This window comes from Trichoplusia ni, chromosome 3, assembly GCF_003590095.1.
Source record: "Trichoplusia ni isolate ovarian cell line Hi5 chromosome 3, tn1, whole genome shotgun sequence".
In the NCBI taxonomy this organism is placed as follows: domain Eukaryota; kingdom Metazoa; phylum Arthropoda; class Insecta; order Lepidoptera; family Noctuidae; genus Trichoplusia; species Trichoplusia ni.
The window spans coordinates 19,625,683-19,648,031 of NC_039480.1; the positions used below are offsets into that span (position 1 = coordinate 19,625,683).

Consider the following 22,349-nt stretch of genomic DNA (forward strand, 5'->3'; position numbering starts at 1 on the left):
ATGTTGGGGTCGGCTTCCAGTCTAACCGGTTTCAGCTAAGTACCAGTGTTTTACAAGGAGCGACTGCCTATCTGACCTCCTCAACAGTTACCTGGGCAACACGATACCCTTTAGACTGGTTGTCAGACTTTCCAGCTTCTGACTAACTGTAACGACTGTCAAAGATGTATGAATAACAGCTGAGTCCCACAATTTAACGTGCTTTCCGAAACACGGAGGAACTCACTATGACAAAGATGGTCACCCATCTATGGACCAAGCGTAGCCTGTGATCGATCCAGTTAGTTTAGTTTTCTAAGTATATAAATGGAGTTTTTCCCTGGACTGGCCTTTGGAAAAAAGGACCAGATCAATCTGAACAAGCGTGTCTTGTGATTCTTGAAATTATTAGAAAAGGCGCATTTTTGCCTCAGTCTTCCTTAGACAGTAGTCCTTAGACTTTAGACCTTAGACCTTAGACCTTAGACCTTAGACTAAATAAAACTATGTCTCTATTTTCAGTTAAGGTGAAAGAATCTTGACTCGTTTAATGAATTACATACCCCTTATATATTTACACTAGCTGTTGCTCGCGACTTCGTCCGCGTGGTTAGAAGATAACAGTTATGAGTATTTTCTTCGCTCCCATTAGTCGCAGCGTGATGGTATATAGCTTAAAACCTTCCTCGATGAATGGTCAATTCAACACAAAAAGAATTTTTCAATTTGAACCAGTAGTTCCTGAGCTTGGCGCGTTCAAACAAACAAACTCTTCAGCTTTATATATTAGTATAGATAAATGTTACGTTGATTAGCCCGACGTTTCGACGTTAGGTTCCACCGGCCGTGGTCACGAGTAGACTACGGTTCGGCCAGGTCTGGAGAACATACCCCTTTCTTCAAGTCGGCTAAAATACGCCATATTTAAAAAGAACGACACTCTCAGTGTGTCTTTAAAAAGTATTTTATCTATACCCATAAAACGGCAATAAAACATATCATCAAATATTTAAGTACTGACACATCTGGTGACAGAATATAACCTCTATTACTCTGACGGTTTGAGTTGAGAGAGCGAGATAGCACTACTTATTGTATAGCTTCGTCTTGCTTCCACAATTGCAATAATTTCACTTGAAGATCTGGTAGCAGGATAGTTATATGAGTCTGTTTTATTGTCTAGGCTGTAATGTTAGACTATTTTATATGTCAAAATCTGGGGGTTGGAAAATATGATAGTGTAAAGTCAGTCTTTCTAATCATATTACTATGGTTTCTTAGGGTTACGCGAATGTCGCGGTTTAATTACATCAATGATTGTTTATGAATGAGGAGTTTTTTTGGCATTTCCCTTAAATTAAAAGGATGTTTCCTACGTAAGAAGTTCGTTTTTTTTAACTACTTTTTAATAAATATTTGTTTCTCTAAATAAGTATTTTTAAAATAAGATAAGATGCGTATTTCAATTGTGCCTAGAATGGTTAACACTTGTGTATGTAAGTTTTGTTTCCGAGTGGCCGTGGATAAAAGCATTGTTCAACTTTTTTGTAAGGTCTGATGGCTAACAAACCAATTAAATTAAATGTCTTACAGTATCTAAAGTATCAGGCCAAAATTGCGGGCAGGCCACTAGTTAGATTGTTCTTTCTTGCCCTTTATTGAAAATAAATTAAATAAAAGTTTGTTAAAAGTCTTTCAATATTAAATCATACGCTACTAATTAAGTAAAAATAAGTAAGCAAAAGCTTGTTTTAAAAAAAACTACAATGTATTATTCTAATAAAATCAATATTTTTAAAGTACTTCAAAATCGCCTATAAAAATATATCGTAGGGTTTTACAACGCCTACGCCGTAACTGCCTTCTACGAAACTGCTACGGTGCTACGGGACTACGAGCTTTGAAAATCGTAGTTTTTAAATGCTACGCTGGTGGTAGATTTGTTGTTTGAATACTTACCCAAGTTTGAATATAATATGATTTGTCAACTATAATTAATAAATAGGTTTTAAATCATGCTGTCTCTGTTATTTTAAGGTAAAATAAGGTAAAATAATAACATATAAACAATACAAAAGAGAGTAAGTGTCGTTTTAAGTTCCCGTTAAAGAATTTGATGTCTAGTACTGAATTTTTGTATAATTACTTATTTCAAGTAAAGTTTTTATTAAATTGATTTTTCTGATGTCGTTATTGGCGCCCACCGTGGGGCTTGTAATCCGGTTTAAAAATCTTAATTCTTCTTATAAGATTAATGTCAATAACGGAAAATTTCAAATGATTTAAAGTTAGTTATACAACATCAATCAATCACCGATCAAAACATCCAGCCGTTATTGCCACCCAACGTGGGGCAAACGCTATTGACGCCTACCGTGGGGAAACCGCTCATCAATAAAACATTGGAAATAATCTACCATTTAACTTAAGTTTCGTAATAGATATACATCTAATATGTTCCTTTTGCATAGGTCTTGACTTACTCCTGTAAAAATTAATGGCACCCAACTTGAAGCAAACATTGGCACCCACCGTGGGACCATTGAACATCTCAATAAAGTAATCTACATCTCAATTATTTAATCGCCGCTAATGCAATATGAAACACTCAGGCCCTCAGCATAATGAGCGGGACTCGGAGATGTATAGCGTAACGCGATACCAGCTGAAGTCATCGGTCAGTAGGGTGACCACGATACCATCTGGAACTATAACTGTTTACTCTGTGTAATGTGATTTTTAGCTTAAGAATAAAATAAACCACCGCTTTTATTATAAACCAATATTTAACCCTTCTTTTAATGCGTTAATTAATATACTTGTAGGCTTAATCCCCGCTAAGCCCGCATTTATTTGATCCACGAATGCTTGTCCTGAGTCTGGGTGTCTTTGTGCATGTGACTTGTTTTTGAAACCCACCACGACATACGGATTAAATCCCTCCTATAATATAATAGTAAGTTCTTTAAATTCTATACATTATATTGTAAAATAGATATTTACAGAGCGCCAGAAAACTTCCTTTTTTTATTTAAAACCAGACAAAAGTACTGTAACACGTTCTAGCTAATTTTATCGCGACACAGTTTTATAAAACTAGTTTTACATGGTTACCCTGTAACTAAGCCGAGAACTGTCCTCTCCCTCTAACAATATTTGTCTCTGTCTAACACTTAACGTCCTTTAGGGACAGATGGACGGACAGTTAAGGAATGGAGTCGTAATGTATATTGTTGTAGAAAAGTTGTAGACAACCAGCTGAAACAGTGCTTCAGTTAAAGACATGATGCATACGTTAGATATAGACATCTAAAAGACGATTTAAAAATATATTTTGCTTAGAAAATGTAGGTATATCTGTTGAGAGTTATTTTTGTAATATCCCGAAATTGTAAGCCTGATAAAATGTTTTCCTTTTTAATTTACCAACCTACGTTACCTTATGAAAAATGGTAAAATAAATTTAATTTTTAAATCGTTAAAGATTGCTCGGAGCAATCAGACAAATCCCTTTTTTAACAAACAATAAATAATAAATAACATTCTTATTAAGTTTTCACAAAAAAAAACAAATTATTTATCTCCCGTCGTCTCCATAGACGTCCTATTCCACTCCGCGGCCAGAGTTACACAGATCTGCACTTGCTACTAATCAACACAGCTGACTATACCTAAACATATAGTACAGCTTGAAGATATTATACTTATTATAATAAGCGGTGATTTTTTAGTCGTCTTACAAAAGCAGCCCAGTTCATGTATCCGACGTAAAATACCCCTAGGCGCGATTATTATTTTTTTATCATCAACTAAGATAATAAGTACGAAGAAAAATTAAACAAGAGAAATCTGAAATATACTCTTAAAATGATAAAAACGCCGCCCGCGCCCCTCACCATTGTTACAAAGCTCGGACCTCGCTCGCAACAGAGCTGTTTCTAAATAACTACGAAATGCATCATAGTATTGAATAAAAATTGCATTTTAAATTTATTCAAATCTCATAAATACGTATTCTTTTATCATGGACGTGTTCTAGTCACTGGATACATGAACTGGGCTGCTTTTGTAAGACGACTAAAAATCACCGTGTATACTATAGATCGTCTAAGCTGGTTGGATAATAAGGCATTGATATTACACCTGTCCGCTTATCAATCAAGGCTTACAAATCTATACTCTATACTAATATATAAAGCTGAAGACTTTCTTTGTTTGTTTGAACGCGCTAATCTCATTAACTACTGTTTCGAATTGAAAAATTTTTGTGTTGAATAGACCATTAATTGTGTTGAATGGATACAATGGAAAATGTGAAAAAAACTGGGCAGGTATAAATCATAACTATATAATCTTCTAACCACGCGGAGGAAGTCGCGGGCAACAGCTAGTATTATAATATCTATTCGCTGTATGTTGTAAGTGTATTTTGTCATAAATACGCGTACACTATGTAATGTTATCCTTTAAAGTTTTCGAATATTATTGTATTAATCCCAGCAAACGTTTTTTTGCCTAATAAATTATTTCTTGTTGTATGTATTTTTTAGTGAAACATCATAAAAAAATAAAAACAAACAATTTCGTCCATAAAATAAAAAAAATATCACTTAGGGCTATAAAAAATGGATGTTGTTCTATTCTCAGACCTACCCAATATGTATACAAAATTTCATAAAAATCGCTCGAACCGTTTCGGAGGAGTACGGTAACTAACATCGTGACACGGGAATTTTATATATTAGATTTTTGATATTGATCTTGTATGGGGTTAACGCTAGGGAAAATCTTGTAGGTTATGATCTATAGAATCTCTAAAAATTGGTTCAATCGGGGATATGGCACGTGCGTTGCTAGGCAACGTAGTAACTCCATAATAGTTGTTTCCAAGTTTAATACGCTTTCATATTGCAGTATTTATCTTAAGGCTGAATGCTAAAGTTCAATATAATTATGAGAATTGTCCTTAGTTTTTTTACGTCTAAAAAAGTTTTAAAATTGAGAAGAAATAAAAAATGTTTTTGTATATATTTTCCATTTTTTTTTTCTTATTTCTAACCTCTCACGAAAAAAGAGAGGTCTTATAAGGTTTACGCGTCTTTTTGACTGTCCGTGTGTCTGTCTGTCTGTCTATCGCATCAAGACTCCTGAACGGAAATGAACGATTTCAATTAAGTATACGTATTTTGCATTAAAGTGTGTATTACTTCATATATAAAAATGAATTGCTGTTCGTTAGTGTCGCTAAAACTCGAGAACGACTGAAGTTATTTATATACTAGACTAATCTAGACATGTCATATCCGTGATCCAGGAAAATTTTGAACGGTGAGAAAATACGGAAACTTTTTGGCAAAGACAAGAAACAACAAAAACTATAAAATAACCACGAGATCGTGTACTACGCGGGTAAAACCGCGGGAAACAGCTAGTGTTTGATAAAAATCGGTTGAATCGATTAATAGTTTTAGGGGGTGAATTTTAACTGTTTTTTAAATGTTTAACACAAAGAATCGAACTCGTTTCACGGACCTATAAAACCAATTCCTCGTCAATAGATATTCCGCTATAGATATAAAATACATCAGAAAACGCGTTTTGTATTGAATTTATTTCAGGACCAACTCAATTATTCATAACTGTATTAGGTAGATATTTGAAAAAACAGAGCATTTCCTACCTTATTCTAAAAGCAATAGAGTCGAAAATAAATGTGTCCGAGGTAAAATTCTTGAAAGTTAGCGAGATGGAAACAGTGTGCAGGGGAAAATGGACCTTTGAATCCAAGAAATAAGATCGAAAACTGAATGTTGATGGGAATCGATTCATTAAGTAAGGTGTAGGGTGAATATGTTAAGCCGTTTATAGATATATATTTTTTATTTTAAATTATTTTGTGTGAAAACTAGTGAAATACGCGACGAACTCGGGACACTTATAGTTCCGTACATATATGGTAAAGAAAAACAAATCGGGAAAAGACAACAAATTTTCATCATCATCACCATCAGCCCATATTCGTCCACTCTACATAGACCTCCCCAATTGCACGCCATCGAAATCTATCTTCGGCTGCTCGCATCCAGCTCCTGCCAGCCTTCATGCGCAGATTATCACTCCAACAAAATTTAATCTCAATCTGTATTTATTTTTTGTTATAGCGGTCACAAAAATACTATCATCTGTGATATCACCGTTCATGAGATACAGCCTGGTGACAGATGAATAGAATGGCGTTCCATTTTTACCTTCGGATGGGAACCTCTAAATAACTATTAAGTCCTCTGGTTGAATCCAAAACTTAACGCCGCGAACTTTAAAAAAAAAACTTTACAAAAATGTCCGAAAACCTTTCAAAATAATTGCCAACCTACTGGATCGTGCTCCACTGAATTCAGGAGGCGTCAAATATTTAATAACTCCACATCTAGCCGGCGTTCGAGGCACGCGGTCTATGCTATGCTATGCGTAGGTATATTCTATGCGCATAAGAAATTCTGGACTATTAACACGTATAGGACGACATACAATTTCTTCGCATGACGTAAGTAACTGGACATGAAAATTACATACAATTTACTAATAATAATATTATAAACAAGAAATTTTGTATGTATGGATGTTTGTTCCTCTTTCACGTAAAAACCACTGAACGGATTTAGACGAAACTTGGTACACAGATAGTTTATAATAAGGATTAACACATAGGATAGTTTTATCCAGATTTTGTGTGCTCGTGGGATCATTTTCGATTTATAGCTAGTTGGAAACATTTATAAAAACATGGCTTTTCCTAAGTTATGTTAATCGGCTTCCAGTCTCACCGACAGCTGAGCCCCGTATGTTACCTCGCGACTGTCTATCTGACAACACAACACATGTTACTGTAACACAGTATCACATAGTAAGACTTGGTATAGGAATTGTTTACAACGAGGACTGAGATGGTTGAATATTGCTATAAACCCTAAAGAAAATAAGTGAGACACTGCCCAAACTTAGAAATTAATCATGTACCTTTAAATAATAATAAACTAAGTATTTTACAAATTGTTTTCTCTTTTTTTCTTTCTCGTCTTTCCAATATTAGTAAACCCGTATATAAACCTCCTTAACCGCTCTCCTCAAAGACAATTTTCTCTTTAAAAAACACACTCCGACATCTCAAACTCCTCCACCCATACATCACAATCATAAATAGATTTAAATAATTAAGTACCACACATTCCTTTGACAATGGCATACCGATGTGGTCTATACACGGCCGGGTATACCCGGGATCAAATTGAACGTGTCTGCCGCAGCCCCGGATAATAAAAGGGAATGATAATTGAACCTCCCTTGGGGATAGACTAGGTTGTGCAGAGAGGAAAGTAGGTAGGAAAGTTTCTATAATCACTACGCAAGGTTAGGTAGTAGCAACAGTGCCGGCGTCAGGGGGGGCGTGATGGGGCGATGGCCCAGGGCGACAAATCCTGGGGAGCGCCAAGGTCTGAAGTTGGAGTCTCTTGCCTCTCCTGGTACAAACCCTCAGAACTGTGCTCTACGCTCTGTGCATATGCATATTTTTTAAAGAGATTTTTGCTTCCCTCAAGTGGGCGCCGCAATATTTTCGCCCGGGGTGTCAGTGGCCCTTACGCCGGCACTGAGTAGCAATGGGGATGATGAAATTTTGTTTCCAGTGTCCGTCTTGTAGTTTAATTTATAATAATGGATACGTATTCTTTAATTTGTCCTGCAAACATGAATTTTTCAAATTACAGTGTATGAAAATTACTCGTGACGTCACGATTGTGTTTAAATTTTACAATATATCGTGACGTCATAAGCCCAAATTTGAAAGCAGTTTATCTTTCTCAATTTCAGTTTTTCAGAAAAATTAAAAAACATATGCGTCTATTATTTTGAATTATCTAAATGACGACTGTGCCCGACAGGGTCCATAATGAGCTGTGAACCTAGTTATAATTTACCACCTATGTAACATTATGGTATGCGATAAAGATTTCATTTAATTTGATTTGATTTGACTACATAGCCATTTTTATACAAAGTCGTCATCACTATTTTAACCTCCGATGCAAAAATAGGGCTGTTATAAGTTTGACTAAATACTAAACAAACTATTTATTAATATTTTCAACCGTCAAAGAGCAGTGAGCACATGCCATAGACTAATGGATACGTCAAACTTATAAAGCCCCTCTCTTTGTGTCGGTTTTTTATAAGACGTGTCCCATCTGCATTTTGATCTTTGCCGGGAGAGTAGGTCAAATACTAAGGATGTCGACGAGCACTCTCGTTGGAAAAGGTTTACATGGCGCCGTCAAATATTATTATACTGTCCATCTCTTTTACAATCGTGTTACGGAGAAAGTTATGTCAAACCGATTGGAGTTTGCAATGCTATTGAATCTTTAATATCATCATTCTAGCCTTTTCTTAGGGAAACGAACTTAGTTAGCTACGATTCGATTCGATTGGGCTGATTTTAGTCTTGAAACATTCGTGAAAGTCCAGGTAATGTTTAAACGGCAATAAAATATGGCAAAGTTGCAAATAAAAGATCCTACATGTTATCATCGACTGTTAGGCGGTACGTAGTTCGCCGGGACAACTAGTAAGATTATAATTCGTTAATTCAGTTTCATGTAAACCAAATTTAAAACAATCAACAGGGTCTCGACGTGTACGGAATAGAAATGAATTGAAATTTATTTATTTATTAATTTATTTTTACTGATAGCAACGCATTACGCGGCTATGAATAGGTTTAGCTTAAAGGGGTAGGCAGAATAGTAGGTCAAAAATGTTATAAATATTTTTATGGAAAGAACGGTCTTTGCCGTACAAAAGGATGTTTAGAAAGAGATTTTTAAATTATATTAGATGTGGATTTTTTATTTCATTAATTGAATGAAGGAATAGAATTATAAAACGCGTCAAGAGTGGTGAAACAAAGGGGTAAATTGAACGTCACTTTTCGAAAAAATGTGAACTGATAAGTGATGTCATATGGCATTTCAATTGAATCTAATGTTTTTTTTTATAAATTGCATTTTTTTTTAGCTTAATACGCATATCGTTTTATGAGTATCTACTGGGTCTTAAAATATCTTAAGTCCTTCGAATTAATGTTTTTTTTTTAATTTGTGATTGATGCAAAATAAATTTAATAGAATTGAAAAATCTAAAAAACACGTTTTTAGATGTACCTAACTCCATGCAAATTTGTAAATTGCTTTGCCAACGGGTTTGAAGTTACCCTGAAAATTTCAGCCTGCTAGCTTATCGTGAAGTGCTTCAAAATTGAGTTACAAAAATCTAACCGGAACGACAAACACACAAACAAGAAAAGTGGGTGTAAAACGTGGGAAAATAAAACAATCATTTACAAAATATAAATATGTTTTCATATATCAGCATATAATTTACTTAAACAGTAAAAGAGTATTATTAAGTTAATATAATTATAAATAACGACATTTACGTATTGTTGATAACTATTAATATTTTACAAAAATATTTTCGTGTCAAAACTCAACTAACGCAAAACGAAAAATAACATTTGTATGCTGAAAGGCAGGATATAATAAAACCATTTACTACAGAAACATCTTTATAAAAAAATGGCGGATAGATAATTGTCATTTAAATTTTGAGCGTTAACTTTAAAATTACAGCTGCCAATACAATATTTGACAAAAAAAATGTTTATTTCGTCAGGCAGATATCCAAAAAATACCGGATACGTATTTTTCATTTTATCTCGTAAAAAAAAATGAACGGTATACAGTGATTTAAAATCTCGTGTGACGTCACTTACCAGTACGCTTTCTACTAGCAAGTGATGTTTCAGCTTTTTATCTTTCTTCCTTTTTAAAGATGTAATAAAATGAAAAATACGGACTATTTGACATATTTTGGTAATTTATCTGACGGACTAAACACATTTATTATTGGATTAAGGGCCGATTTTTCAATCGCCAGATAACTATTTTTCGACGAATATGTTTGACGTTTTGACAGCTTTTGTATAAGCAGCCATATTAATTCCTCAGATAGAAAATTAACTGGTGATAGAAAATTCGATTGAAAAATCGGCCCTTAGTCAAATATATCACTGGTCAGAAACCTTTTTAACCGCCTGCGTCAGAAAGGAGACTTATGTTACAATACTTAAATGTCGTTATTTATTGCAGATGTGTCTGTCGTTGTTGTTTCATCCTTGGAACGCGAAGGCATACCCATCTCCAAAGCTGTGAGGTTTATTCTGGTTCTCAACTTCATTTTCGCGATACTGAAAAAAAAATAGGTTATTTAATTTAAAAAATCTTGAATCTAAGTATTTCACATATAAGTCTTTTAAGATTTCTATTAAAAAAACTAGCTGTTGCCTGCGACTTCGTTCGCGTGGTTAGAAGAAATTGCGACTATAACTTGAGATTTAAACTATCCTATCTCTCAAGTTGGATCGAACTGCACATGGTGTGCGAATTTTATTATAATCGGTTAAGTGGTTTAGGAGTCCATTGAGGACAAACATTGTGACACGAGATTTATATATATTAAGATTAATATTCCACAACTTTCACACAACGCTATCTAGTCTCAAACTAAGCAAAGCTTGTATTATGAGTACTAGACAACTGATAAACATACTTATATATTTCTAAATACATACATAATATAGATGAATTACACCCAGACACAGAACAAATGATCTTGCTCATCACACAAACATTTGTTTGAGACTACATGGCTTAGTTGGTTATCTATAGCTACCTAGCTACGAATGTCAAATTGCATTGCTACGACATAAAAATTAAGAACATTGAGGTGTATACGAGTTTGATTCAAATGTGTATTTATTTTTAAGACTAGCTTTTCACCCGCGGCTTCGCCCGCGTTGATGTCGGTTATAACTCTTCAAAAGTCCTTGATAAAAACTATCCTATGTTCTTTCTCAAGGTAAACTCTATCTCTGTATCGAGTTTCATTAAAATCAGTTCAGTCGTTTAGACGTAAAAGCGTTAGGTACTTTCGCATTTATATTATTAGTATGGAGTAGGGATGCATGTCAAATTAGATCCGATTAGGTTTTCCTACCTGCCCATCATCTTCACCTGCTGCCGAAGGTCTCCAGTTGGCTGCGAAGTACTGGCCACCAGCAGGTCGCTGTTCTGCTCCGGAACCCTGAAATATTCCAGTTACAAGTTTCATATATATTTTGTAAGGAACTTTCGTGAGGTTGAGTCAATATTAAAAGATTTAGCTGTCCATGAGTGACCAGCTTCGCAAAAAAAGACGGAAGACTCCTTCGACAGGAGCCAGCTTAGCAAAAGAAAAGGATGGAAGACTTCTCACCTGTCCTTGGCTGTGTCCCCAAGTCTGTGTCTCCGGCTTCTGCTGGTTGTATTGCTGTTGAAGTGAGTACTGCTGCCGCTGTTGGGCATAAGCTTGGTGGTAGTAGTTGTCTGAAAGTGACAATAGAATATCATTCTTAACTCATATAAATCAGATACGCAAATAATAAGAGGAGCTCGTAGCTAACTTTCAAATGCACAAGTTGATCGATCACTGGTTAAGCTACAATTGATACGGTCGGTCCGAGGATGGGTGACCATATATGTCATTACGAGTTCCTCGGTGTTTCTGAACTCACGTTAAATTTTGGGATGTTATTCATACATCTTTGACATTTGTCACGGGTAGTCAGAAGCTTGAAAGTCTGACAACCAGTCTAACTAAAGGGTATCGTGTTGCCCAGGTAACTGGGTTGAGGAGGTCAGATAGGCAGTCGCTCCTTGTAAAACACTGGTACTTAGCTGAAACCGGTTAGACTGGAACCCGACCCCAACATAGTTGGGAAAAAGCTAGGCCAATGACGTATTCATTATTATTCATTAAACTACAATATAGGCATTGAAAATTAAATGTCTTCATCCTTATTATTGTTAAACTTACCTCCGTTGGTTGGTGGAGGCACCGGTTCTGGGCTTTTCGGTAAATGACTGCCTTCCAGGATCTGAAGAAGAAGAGATATGTCGTAATTAAAAGCGGATAAGATAGTAAGAAAAAGGAACAGGGGAGTGTTAATTTCTACTGCTGTGGCGTTTGGTGGGGTGGAGCAGACGAGGCTATAATTTTAGAACATTGATGTTCTAATTTATGCTACGCATCGGCTCCCTACATGCAGTTGTGTGTTAATTCAATTATAACCAAGATTAATTCAGTCTTGTCACGGATGGTTGACTATTCTTTAACTGAAATTTATGCGTCTGAAAATGTGCTAAAATTTTAAATTATTTATTTATTTATTTAATTATCACACTAATCTACCATTACAGGTTACTTAACCTAATGCGGTAGCTAGGACTAAACAAAGGTCTAAGTATTTATGTGGACTAGGGTTTCAAAGACTGAATTATTATGCACATAGTTGCAGGTCTAAACTCCAGCAACTGTTTTAATATGTAATTTTATGATAATTCTGATATGCATAGGCAATAAGTTAGCCTGATACACATGCCCATCATTGCTCCTCCTGGAATTGCTTGTTGCTTCATCCACTTTTCTCCTAGATATGAAATCCTTACTATTTATATTATATTATTGTATTCTTACAAGCTTTTCTTTTAGGCTTAGCCAGACTGCATAATATCGATTTAATCTGAATAAACAATAACCCTTTTAACGCAGTCGGATAAAACTGGCAAATTTATTTAACCAAAGTCACAGCAACCTTTATCATTAATTTAATTATTATGTTAATATTAATATTGAAATCAAACTACTTTTACGGATTTTATCGCGGTTCCATTTCAGATTTTAGTTCCCGACGTTTCGAAACCTTTGCAGGTATCATGGTCTGCCCAAAGAAATCTAAAATTTAACCGCGATAAAATCCGTAAAAGTAGTTTCATTTCAATGTCTAACATTCGCGTAAACCTAAGAAACCACTATATTATGTTACTATATCAAAAAACCTTTACCCCCGCAACAAATCCAAAGTAACCAGGATAAAACTATAGTATAGTCCCAGTTTAAAACTATCTGTGTACCAAGTTTCGTCTAAATCCGTTCAGTGGTTTTTGCTTAAAGGAGTAACAAACATCCAAACACACTTTCAAACTTTCGTGTTAATAATATTAGTAGGATACGACAACTTATATCCTCTCGCCTTGCTGTAGGACGGCTCAAATCCAGTTTAATGCTGTTTCTGGATTCAATAAACTTATGTAATTAACCACACTTGGTTGACCAAGCTGACAAACCACGCGGCCGCCATGTTTGATACTGGGTCCGGAGTGAATTCAATAGATGAAACCACGTTTTGAACTTTAGTTTTAATGCGAATAGTTTAAATTGACTATCGGTATAAATATATTCTACTAGCTTTTCGCCCGCGACTTCGCCCGCGTCGATGTCGGTTATATCGCGATTCCAAGAGAACTCTTCAAAAGTCTGGGATAAAAACTATGTTCTTTCTCAAAGTCAACTCTATCTCTGTACCAAATTTCATTAAAATCGGTTCAGTGGTTTAGACGTGAAATCGTAACAGACAGACTGACAGACAGAGTTACTTTCGCATTTATAACATTAAGTCTAAATCTTTTCTGAAAAATTAAATCATAACCTAGTTCATTTAAAACTAGGATGGGTGATGATTTAAAATTAATTCTTGGATGACAAACACTTGTCCCAGGATCGAATCCACGATCAACACAACAACCTTGACGTGATCTACCATTCAGCTATTATTATCAAACTAGCTGTTGCCCGCGACTTCGTCCACGTGATCGATTGTATCTTCGCTCCTATTAGTCACAGCGTGATGTTATATAGCCTATAGCCTTCCTTGATAAATGGTCTATACAACACAAAAAGAATTTTTCAATTCGAACCAGTAGTTCCTGAGATTAGCGCGTTCAAACAAACAAACAAACAAACTCTTCAGCTTTATATATTAGTATAGAAGTATAGATAAAGTTCCATCTCACCTGGAACCCATCCTTTCCAGCTCTGTACTTCAGCTTGACGAGCTGGCCACTAGGATCCTTGTACTGGTAGGCCCCGACCCTGGAACCATCAGGTTCTATCACTTCGCCGGCCGCTAGGCCATTGTCAGACGCGTACTCGAAGCGGAAGGCGCCATCTTAAAAAAAAACTTTTTTTTTATCATTTGACTATATTAGGCTGTTCTTGCATAAACAAAATATTGTAGAAATCGTTGTGTATGCATTTATTTTTAAAAAGAGTAACTTATGGAGTTTCTTGCCGGTTCTTCTCCATAAGAATGACACTTTGGAACCGCGCAACTAGAGTCATCATTGTAACGTTTTGAAAGTGCCTGGAATACGACCTACTTGAAATAAAAACTTTTGATTTTGATTCACTGGTTTTTCGTGAAAGAGGAACAAACATCCATACATACAAACTTTCGCGTTTATAATATTAGTAGGATTAAAAGCCCTATACTTGTACTTACCAGAAGACAAAGATTGTTTGTGGTGCAAGATGGCAGCCTGCTGTTCCTTTGTCAGGCCATATGGTAACCGCCATGGTTCAGACTTCGGTATGATTGAGCCAGAACCGCCGTGATTCGGTTCTAGAAACATACAAGTTAAAAAAATAAGTAATTTGATAATATTAATTAAACGGCTGTAATAAAATTGGCTTCAATTAAAAAAATACTGGATACTATTATGGAGAAAAATGACAATTGACTATATTATATCTTTCTTTACATCGTTAGCTATTATCAACTCACAAATAACAACTTGTATCTAAATATTACACACATGTCTTTCAATTTCTATATTCAAATAAATAATATTCCACAACTTTCACATAACGCCATCTAGCGTCAATATAAGCAGAGGTTGTATTATGAGTACTAGACAACTGATACATACTTATATATTTCTAAATACATACATAATACAGGTAAATCACACCCAGACACAGAACAAATGTTCGTGCTCATCACACTAACATTTAACCTGTGTGGGAATCGAACCCACGACCTCCGGTATAGCAGTCAGGGCCACTAACCACTAGACCAACAGGCCAGTCATTAATTGGAGCCGTACCTACTAAACTATTGTTGGAAAACTACTTGGTTAGAAGGGCTTTGGACAGAAAGCCAAAAAAAAAATTGATAGTAACTATCGTGAGAAAGATTCATTATTAAATGATGCAACGATTAACTCACGCGTCAGCTCATGATTAAGGACTCCTGTCGGGTCCGAAATTCGGGCACTCCCGATAAATACGTGAAAGTAAACCGTTGCAACATTTAATAGCCTAAAAATATCGCTGAAATCAGTCATGCTGTGTAGGATATAGCAGTTTGGACCTGTCAGCTATTCGTGCATCATTAATTAAAACTAGTTTCATTTCCGTACCCTGCTTACCTCTCCAGGGCTCGCTGACTGGGGCTGGTCCCCTCCAGGGCTCATTTATACTTGTGCCTTGAGGAACGACATCATTGCGAGCTGGTGAGAACAACGCCCGCTGGTAAGGATCACCCTGGGAAGAATGGGCTGATATTAGATACATTTAATGATATATTGAACAGGTCAAAGCAAAATGCTTGATTCGAAACACGGTATCTGATAAAGTGATCTGTTTCGTCCGTCAGATAGATTCCAAAAAAATATTTTATAAGTATTTGTTATTTTTTTTTTCGAAACCAAAAAATTTAAAACTAAATCTAATAATATAAATCTGTTTAGTTCGTCAGATAGATTATCAAGAAATATTAAATAACTATTTTTCATTTCGTCAGGCCTTTAAAAAGCAAGAAAGATAAAAAAAAACTGAAATATGGTAGTGGGGGCTAGCAGCATCACTTGCTAGTAAAAGCGTACTGGTAAGTGACGTCACACGAGATTTTAGATAACTGTATGCTCTTAAATTTTTATTTAGGAGATAAAACAAAAAATTCGTCTCAAAATGTTTTTTGGAAATCTGTCGACGGACAAAACTCCTTTTTCGGCAAATACCTTATTTAAAAATTCAAAAAGGCCGTTTTTCAGGCAATTTTTATACTTAACACTACACAATTCTATTGTAGAACATCGTAAATTCAATAAAAAAACACTAAAAACTACCACTACCTACTAAAGAAGAAATATAAACCTCAGAAATAGGACTAAGATAGACCAAACACCAAAGAGACCAAAACACCTAGAATAGAATATACCCTTACTACAATTTAAAAGACAGTATCTGTCACTACTTGTCTAAAAGAGGCAAAAAGACCTGATATTATCGTCTACTTTTAATAGGGATGATGACTGGGTATCAAAATCAAAATCTCATTAGTCCCTCAGTTAGATAATTGAAAAGTATGAGACACGTATTTTTTCCTTTTTCAGAAATACTAGAATTGACAAAGATTAACTGCTTTGAAGTTTAGGAGAGGGCTTGTGACGTAACGATAGAGTAAAATTTATACTCAATCGTGACGTCACGCGTAAGTTTCATTCACTGTAATTTGGTCAATTTATGTTTGCGGAACAAATTAAAAAATACGTATCCATTATTATACAAAAAACTACAAGACGGACACTGCAAAAAAAAATTGTCATCATACCTATTTAAGAGACAGTGTTTATCACTACTTGTCTAACAGAGACAAAAAGACCTGACTGATTATCGTCTACTTATAATTGAGTACGGTTTAAGTGTCGCTTACAGCTGCTTTTTGGTTCCACGGTCTTTCCAATGGTTTGAAGAGGACTGGCTGGATCTGTTGCCAAATTATAGGTAATTTTATGTTAATATTTTAAGTTATCTATACCATAGATTTTAAATATATCAGATATACTATTTTTGGAACGTCTGAGACGCAAATAGGGCTAACATGTTCGTCTATGTGTAAATCTGTCCATTCGTCCATCATTAGGCTGTATCTCATGTACCTAGACTACCTAGACAGTCGACTTTTTTTGTAACATGTTTCATATCTGCTTTGCTCCTATTCATCATAGCGTGATAGTGTGTATCTGATAACCTTTCTCAACGAATGGGCTACCTAATACTGAGAGTATTTTCAAATCAGATCAGTAGATCCTGACTTTGGCGTATTCAAACAAACAATCTCTTCAATTTTTTTTTTGACGACCTCCGTGGTCGAGTGGCGTACGCACCGGTTTCAAGGTGTCGCTACCTCTGAGGTCCCGGGTTCGATCCCCGGTCGGGTAAATGTAAGAATTCTTATTTCTACATTGTCTCGGGTCTGGGTGTTTGTGGTACCTTCGTTGTATCTGAATTCCATAACACAAGTGCTTTAGCAACTTACTTTGGGTTCAGAACAATGTATGTGATGTTGTCCGCATTTATTTATTTAATTTTATAATTCTTAAGTCATCATCATCATCCCCTGTCAGTCCATTTCTGGACGTAAGCGTCTCCTATTTCTCGCTACTAAGTTTGATCTTACCCTAACATAACATAACATAACTAACATATTATCAGAATTCGTTTTAAGAATCGCTATAATATTTGCTTATGAACAAAAACGAATTCAATACTCAATCATTTATTGCATTCCATATGTTACAGAGATGGTAGAAAATAAATAGCAGTTCAATATGGACCCTGTTGGGCACGCAAAAAATATAGGAGAGAGGAAGAGGGCGGAATAGCAATTTAGACACATTAATATTGCTATAAATAATAATTAATAATAATGTTATAATCTATACTCTATACTTAATATATAAAGCTGAAGAGTTTGTTTGTTTGAACGCGCTAATCTCAGGAACTACTGGTCCAAATTGAAAAATTCTTTTTGTGTTGAATAGACCATTCATCGAAGAAGGCTTTAGGCTATAAAGGATCACGCTGCGACTAATAGGAGCTAAGATACAATAGAAAATGTGGAAACAACCGGGCAGGAATACCTAAATCATAACTTATATCTTCTACCCACGGGGACGAAGTCGCGGGCAACAGCTAGTATTAATATAATAGTTGTTACTTTTATTATGGTTTGTTTAGGCAGGGTGATTTAAATTTACAATTGTTTTATCATCCAGAAACTCCTTTACAGTATAATATGCCTTTAATACTAGGAATCTTTTTAATTTATTAATAAATATGTTTATTTTAGTGACTTCTCTAATTTCATTTGGCAGTTTATTATAGATTTGAATGGACATTTTGACACAATTACGTACAACTGACTTTAAAGAAAAACCCTATCTCAAGAACTGCTGAACTGATTTTGAGTAAACGATCTTGCAGTAGTAAAGAATAACTTAAAACAGACTTGTAGTTCCGGAGATGTGCGAACACAAACACACCAACATACATAGTTACGTATAGACTTTTGAAATTCGACACAAATATTCAGCTGCTGATATAGTAGTTCACTTCTTGAAATCTATATCTATACTAATATATAAAGCTGAAGAGTTTGTTTGTTTGTTTGAACGCGCTAATCTCAGGAACTACTGGTCCAAATTGAAAAAATCTTTCTGTGTTGAATAGACCATTCAACGAATAAGGCTTTAGGCTATAAACCATCACGCTGCGACTAATAGGAGCTAAGATACAATGGAAAATGTGAAAACAACCGGGCAGGTATACCTAAATCATAACTTATATCTACTACCCACGGGGACGAAGCCGCGGGCAACAGCTAGTACTAAATACTGCTCGAATTGATAACGTCCTTTTTTTGAAATCGGTTAAAAAAATACTTATAAACAATAGTCATTTTTGTACCTACATATTACGGAACACAATTTGTGTTACCCGACTGGTTACAAACAATTCGGTCACAGCTGAGTTCGCAATTAGATTGCAATACATTGCTAATGCCCCAATTATAGAAGTGGGTTAAGCAATACATTACACGGCGTGGAATTTGATGGGTAATCGATACGGTTTGGCGGAAATGTAGTTTTTGTATCAATTGTAATGTTTTGCAGGGTGTGTCGGAGTTTTTGTTTTTTTGTGACTGTGAATAAGTTAAATTTAATAATAAATAAATAAAATAAACATCGTTTTTTTTTCTCAGAGAAAGTAGTTTGTAATAAAAAAATAATAATTAAATATGTGAACATAGGGATGAAGAAATTTTTTTTGTATATCCGACGTATGGATATATATATATAGATTTCTGCTGTCCTACATCTCCTTAAGATCAAAAAGATTATTTAACACGTTCGGTGCGGTATCGGGTTGATTGTATCTGATGCTCATCTTTCCTCCGGTGCGGGGCAAAAATTACTGTGCTAGCCGCTGGTGCGGGACAGATATATTTGGTCTCCCAATGAATATGAATGAGACAGTTAGTGTTTTGGAATTGCCTCGTTAAATAGATAATATAGGTTCGAAAAAATTGAATCGGGTTCTTACGACCCGATGCCGACTGAAGGAATATTTTTTACGTCTAGTGCGTTCATCGGTTCTAAACGACCCGATGCCCGATGACCCGATAAACGCACTAGATTACATGCTAATTGAGCTAGTGAGGTGCGTGTGTTTCGATGCGTTTTTATGCGACTGAACTGAACATGAAGCGATTCAGGAAAATGTTGTTTGAGCGAAGGTCCCCCAAGACAAATAATATTGGGTAAGCGGACTATGTATGATAATGCCAACCCGTCAACTGGTCAACCATTACACGTCGAAAATACTGCAGTTAACAATCCCCAGCCACCACATTGACCCTCACCATAAACCAGTACAGCTCATAGTGAACGAATAGAAATATTGGAACAGAAAAGAATTCAGCCAGCTTACGGTATAATTAATTTTACATGTTCAAAAGAAAACATATCATATATTTTATCGATGACGATGTTTTTTTTTTTATCATCCACAGCACTAAAAACGTATCGATACTTTTAATAACCAGTGCGGATAACGGATCCTTAAGATCCGACAGACAATTCCTTTATTTACAAACAAACCATTCAGTGCATCTACCTACGATTTCAGCCTTTTATTGAGTGTTTATTTGTCAACATATTGAAATAAAAGAAAATGCTTTAATCATTATATCTATAAAAATAAGTCCAGCTAAACCAATGTAAGTCGATCGGATCTTTTTGACCCACCAACGCACCGGACACAAGTCGTGCTTCGGATATAATAGACCCCATGCCGCACCAACTGAAAGTAATCAAATTTGACTAACGCAGTGAACGTGTTAATCATCATAGCAAGTTCTCCCTGAAAAATTCTAAAGATTTCCGCATATACATACAATTTATTTCAGATGGTATGGCGTTAAAAGAATCTCACCATACATAAAAACTTTCGCGTTTATAATATTAGGATCACTTTTCTATACAGCCGGGCTGAATAAGGTCAAAATAGCTATTGCTTACTTGTTTGAAAGTCTGAGGTGCGTAGTAACCAGAATTCTGAGCGCGGACCGCCGCCGCCAATAGGAAACACCAGAAACAGATAAACTGAAATAGAAATATTAACGTTCATTTATAAAGTTAAATTGTGGGTCCCGACTATTATAGATACATTTTTGACAGTCGTTACAGGTAGTCAGAAGCTTGAAAGTCTGACAACCAGTCTAACTAAGGGGTATCGTGTTGCCCAGGTAAATGGGTTGAGGAGGTCAGATAGGCAGTCGATCCTTGTAAAACACTGGTACTTAGCTGAATCCTGTGAGACTGGAAGGCGACCCCAACATAGTTGGGAAAAGGCTAGGATGATGATGATGAAATATTAGCGTTCATCCTTTTACACTTTGACTTTAAGAACACCCAAAATCTGTTGAGTAGGTCTTGAAACCCACAAAAACGTGAAAACTTTACTTAAAAATAATAATCTGGCAGATACCATATCACATTTCATATTAAAGTTCTCAACAAGGCCTACATGTTGGACCTGTGTCCCCGTGCACGCCTTCAAAAGTGACCGGGTCTCTTCACATGAAGTTATCCCGTGGAAATAAAGAGATACAAATAAAATAATAATATTTCAAGCTTGTATTATGAGTACTAGACAACTGATAAATACATAAATAAATCAATCTCATTGCACAAACATTTGTCCTGGATGGGAATCGAACCCACGACTTCCGATTTACCTATAATCAAGATATCGTACCTATAATTAATATTATATGTACAAATTTCCTTCAAAAAATATGTTTAGAAACACTCACCCTCATTTTGATACACGTTACGCTTGTTCTCGGCGTGATGGACGGACGGAAAGTGTATTAATTATTATGAAATGAGCACATATATACATGTTTTGAGTCCGACCCAATAGACCGAGACATTACTGCCTAATCACAGACCAAAGATCGCTACACAAGTCCACAATGAAATAGAAACAGAAGTTCTTTATCTGTAGAAATTAATAGATTTAAAACATCAAAAAAACCCACGTTTTTAAATATAAATTTATTTAAATTTCATCAAAATCGTTAAAGCCATTTTAATAGTTGTAAATTGCATTGTTGAAAAAATCCAACTGGATGGACAAACCAACAAACAATCAAGAAAATTAAGTTTATAAAAACGTCGCTTGTCGTTCCGGTTGGATTTTTGCAACTCAATTTTGATTCACTTCCCGATAAGCTAGCAGGCTGAAATTTTCAGGGTAGCTTTAAACCCGATGACAATGCAATTTAGGATTGGATGGCTAGATTTTGTTAATTCTTTTTTTATTTCACGCTGTCAAAATTTTGTTTTAGCTAACTATGTCATTAGAAACCGAAAAATACTTGAAAAATTACCTAAAAAACTGAAAGACTAACAAATTTTATTAAAACTCATAACTTTACACAATTTTTAACGCATAATTTGAAAGATATTCACTCAAAAGCTTTGTCAACTATTTTTTCTCCGGAAATTCGATCTAAGTCCAGGTTAATGTTTAGTTTATCAAATTTTAAATGATTTTCAAGAAATTTAAAACGATAAACGTTGTTTTAACGCAAACGACACACGAACACTGGAAAATTAGATGACGGTCATCAAACCTGCGCTCATATATTATTGTTTATATAAAAAAACAATACCAACTGTTAGATCATTATTTAATTTTACAATCAAATTTGTTTTTGTACAAGTTTTATAGCAAAAACATAACTCCGTAGCTATGACTGCACGGATATCCAAGTGGTACGGAATGACACTAATAGGTGACTAGTGACCAATGTACACGTGTCCCGGGTTCGATCCCCGTGTAGGGCAAGCATTTGTGATCCAAAAACTACTTTTTCTCAAGTCGAAAAATAAAAACGAAGTCGTATTCCTAAGACTCCGCTGTATAACTGTTATTTCGTCCGTCTGTTACTAGGCTGTATCTCTTAAACTGTTATATAACAGGTACACAATGAACATTTGCACAGATGATGTAATTTTGTTGTCGCC

General features: G+C 35.3%; 1 protein-coding gene across 1 annotated transcript; it reads right to left on the minus strand.

Annotated features, from left to right (window-relative positions):
- Positions 1-10,137: 10,137 nt before the first annotated feature.
- LOC113508747 lies at positions 10,138-21,900 on the minus strand. The gene is made up of 11 exons (XM_026891829.1): positions 21,710-21,900; positions 21,131-21,318; positions 20,334-20,417; positions 16,685-16,771; positions 15,390-15,513; positions 14,471-14,590; positions 13,983-14,137; positions 11,947-12,007; positions 11,347-11,456; positions 11,089-11,175; positions 10,138-10,279 (listed from the first exon to the last, which is right to left on the minus strand). Exons 2-11 carry the CDS (start codon positions 21,134-21,136, stop codon positions 10,202-10,204), a joined length of 912 nt encoding a protein of 303 aa, XP_026747630.1. The 5' UTR covers positions 21,137-21,318; positions 21,710-21,900; the 3' UTR covers positions 10,138-10,201.
- Between the last annotated feature and the right edge of the window lie 449 nt (positions 21,901-22,349).

Bases quoted from the DNA above. Each gene is read 5' to 3' on its own strand.
- LOC113508747 (XM_026891829.1), bottom strand. The intron at 16,772-20,333 runs GTAAGCAATAGC...ATAACTTAAAAT, and splicing joins CACCTCAGACTTTCAAACAA to ATTAACATAAAATTACCTAT. The intron at 11,176-11,346 runs GTGAGAAGTCTT...GGAATATTTCAG, and splicing joins GGGGACACAGCCAAGGACAG to GGTTCCGGAGCAGAACAGCG.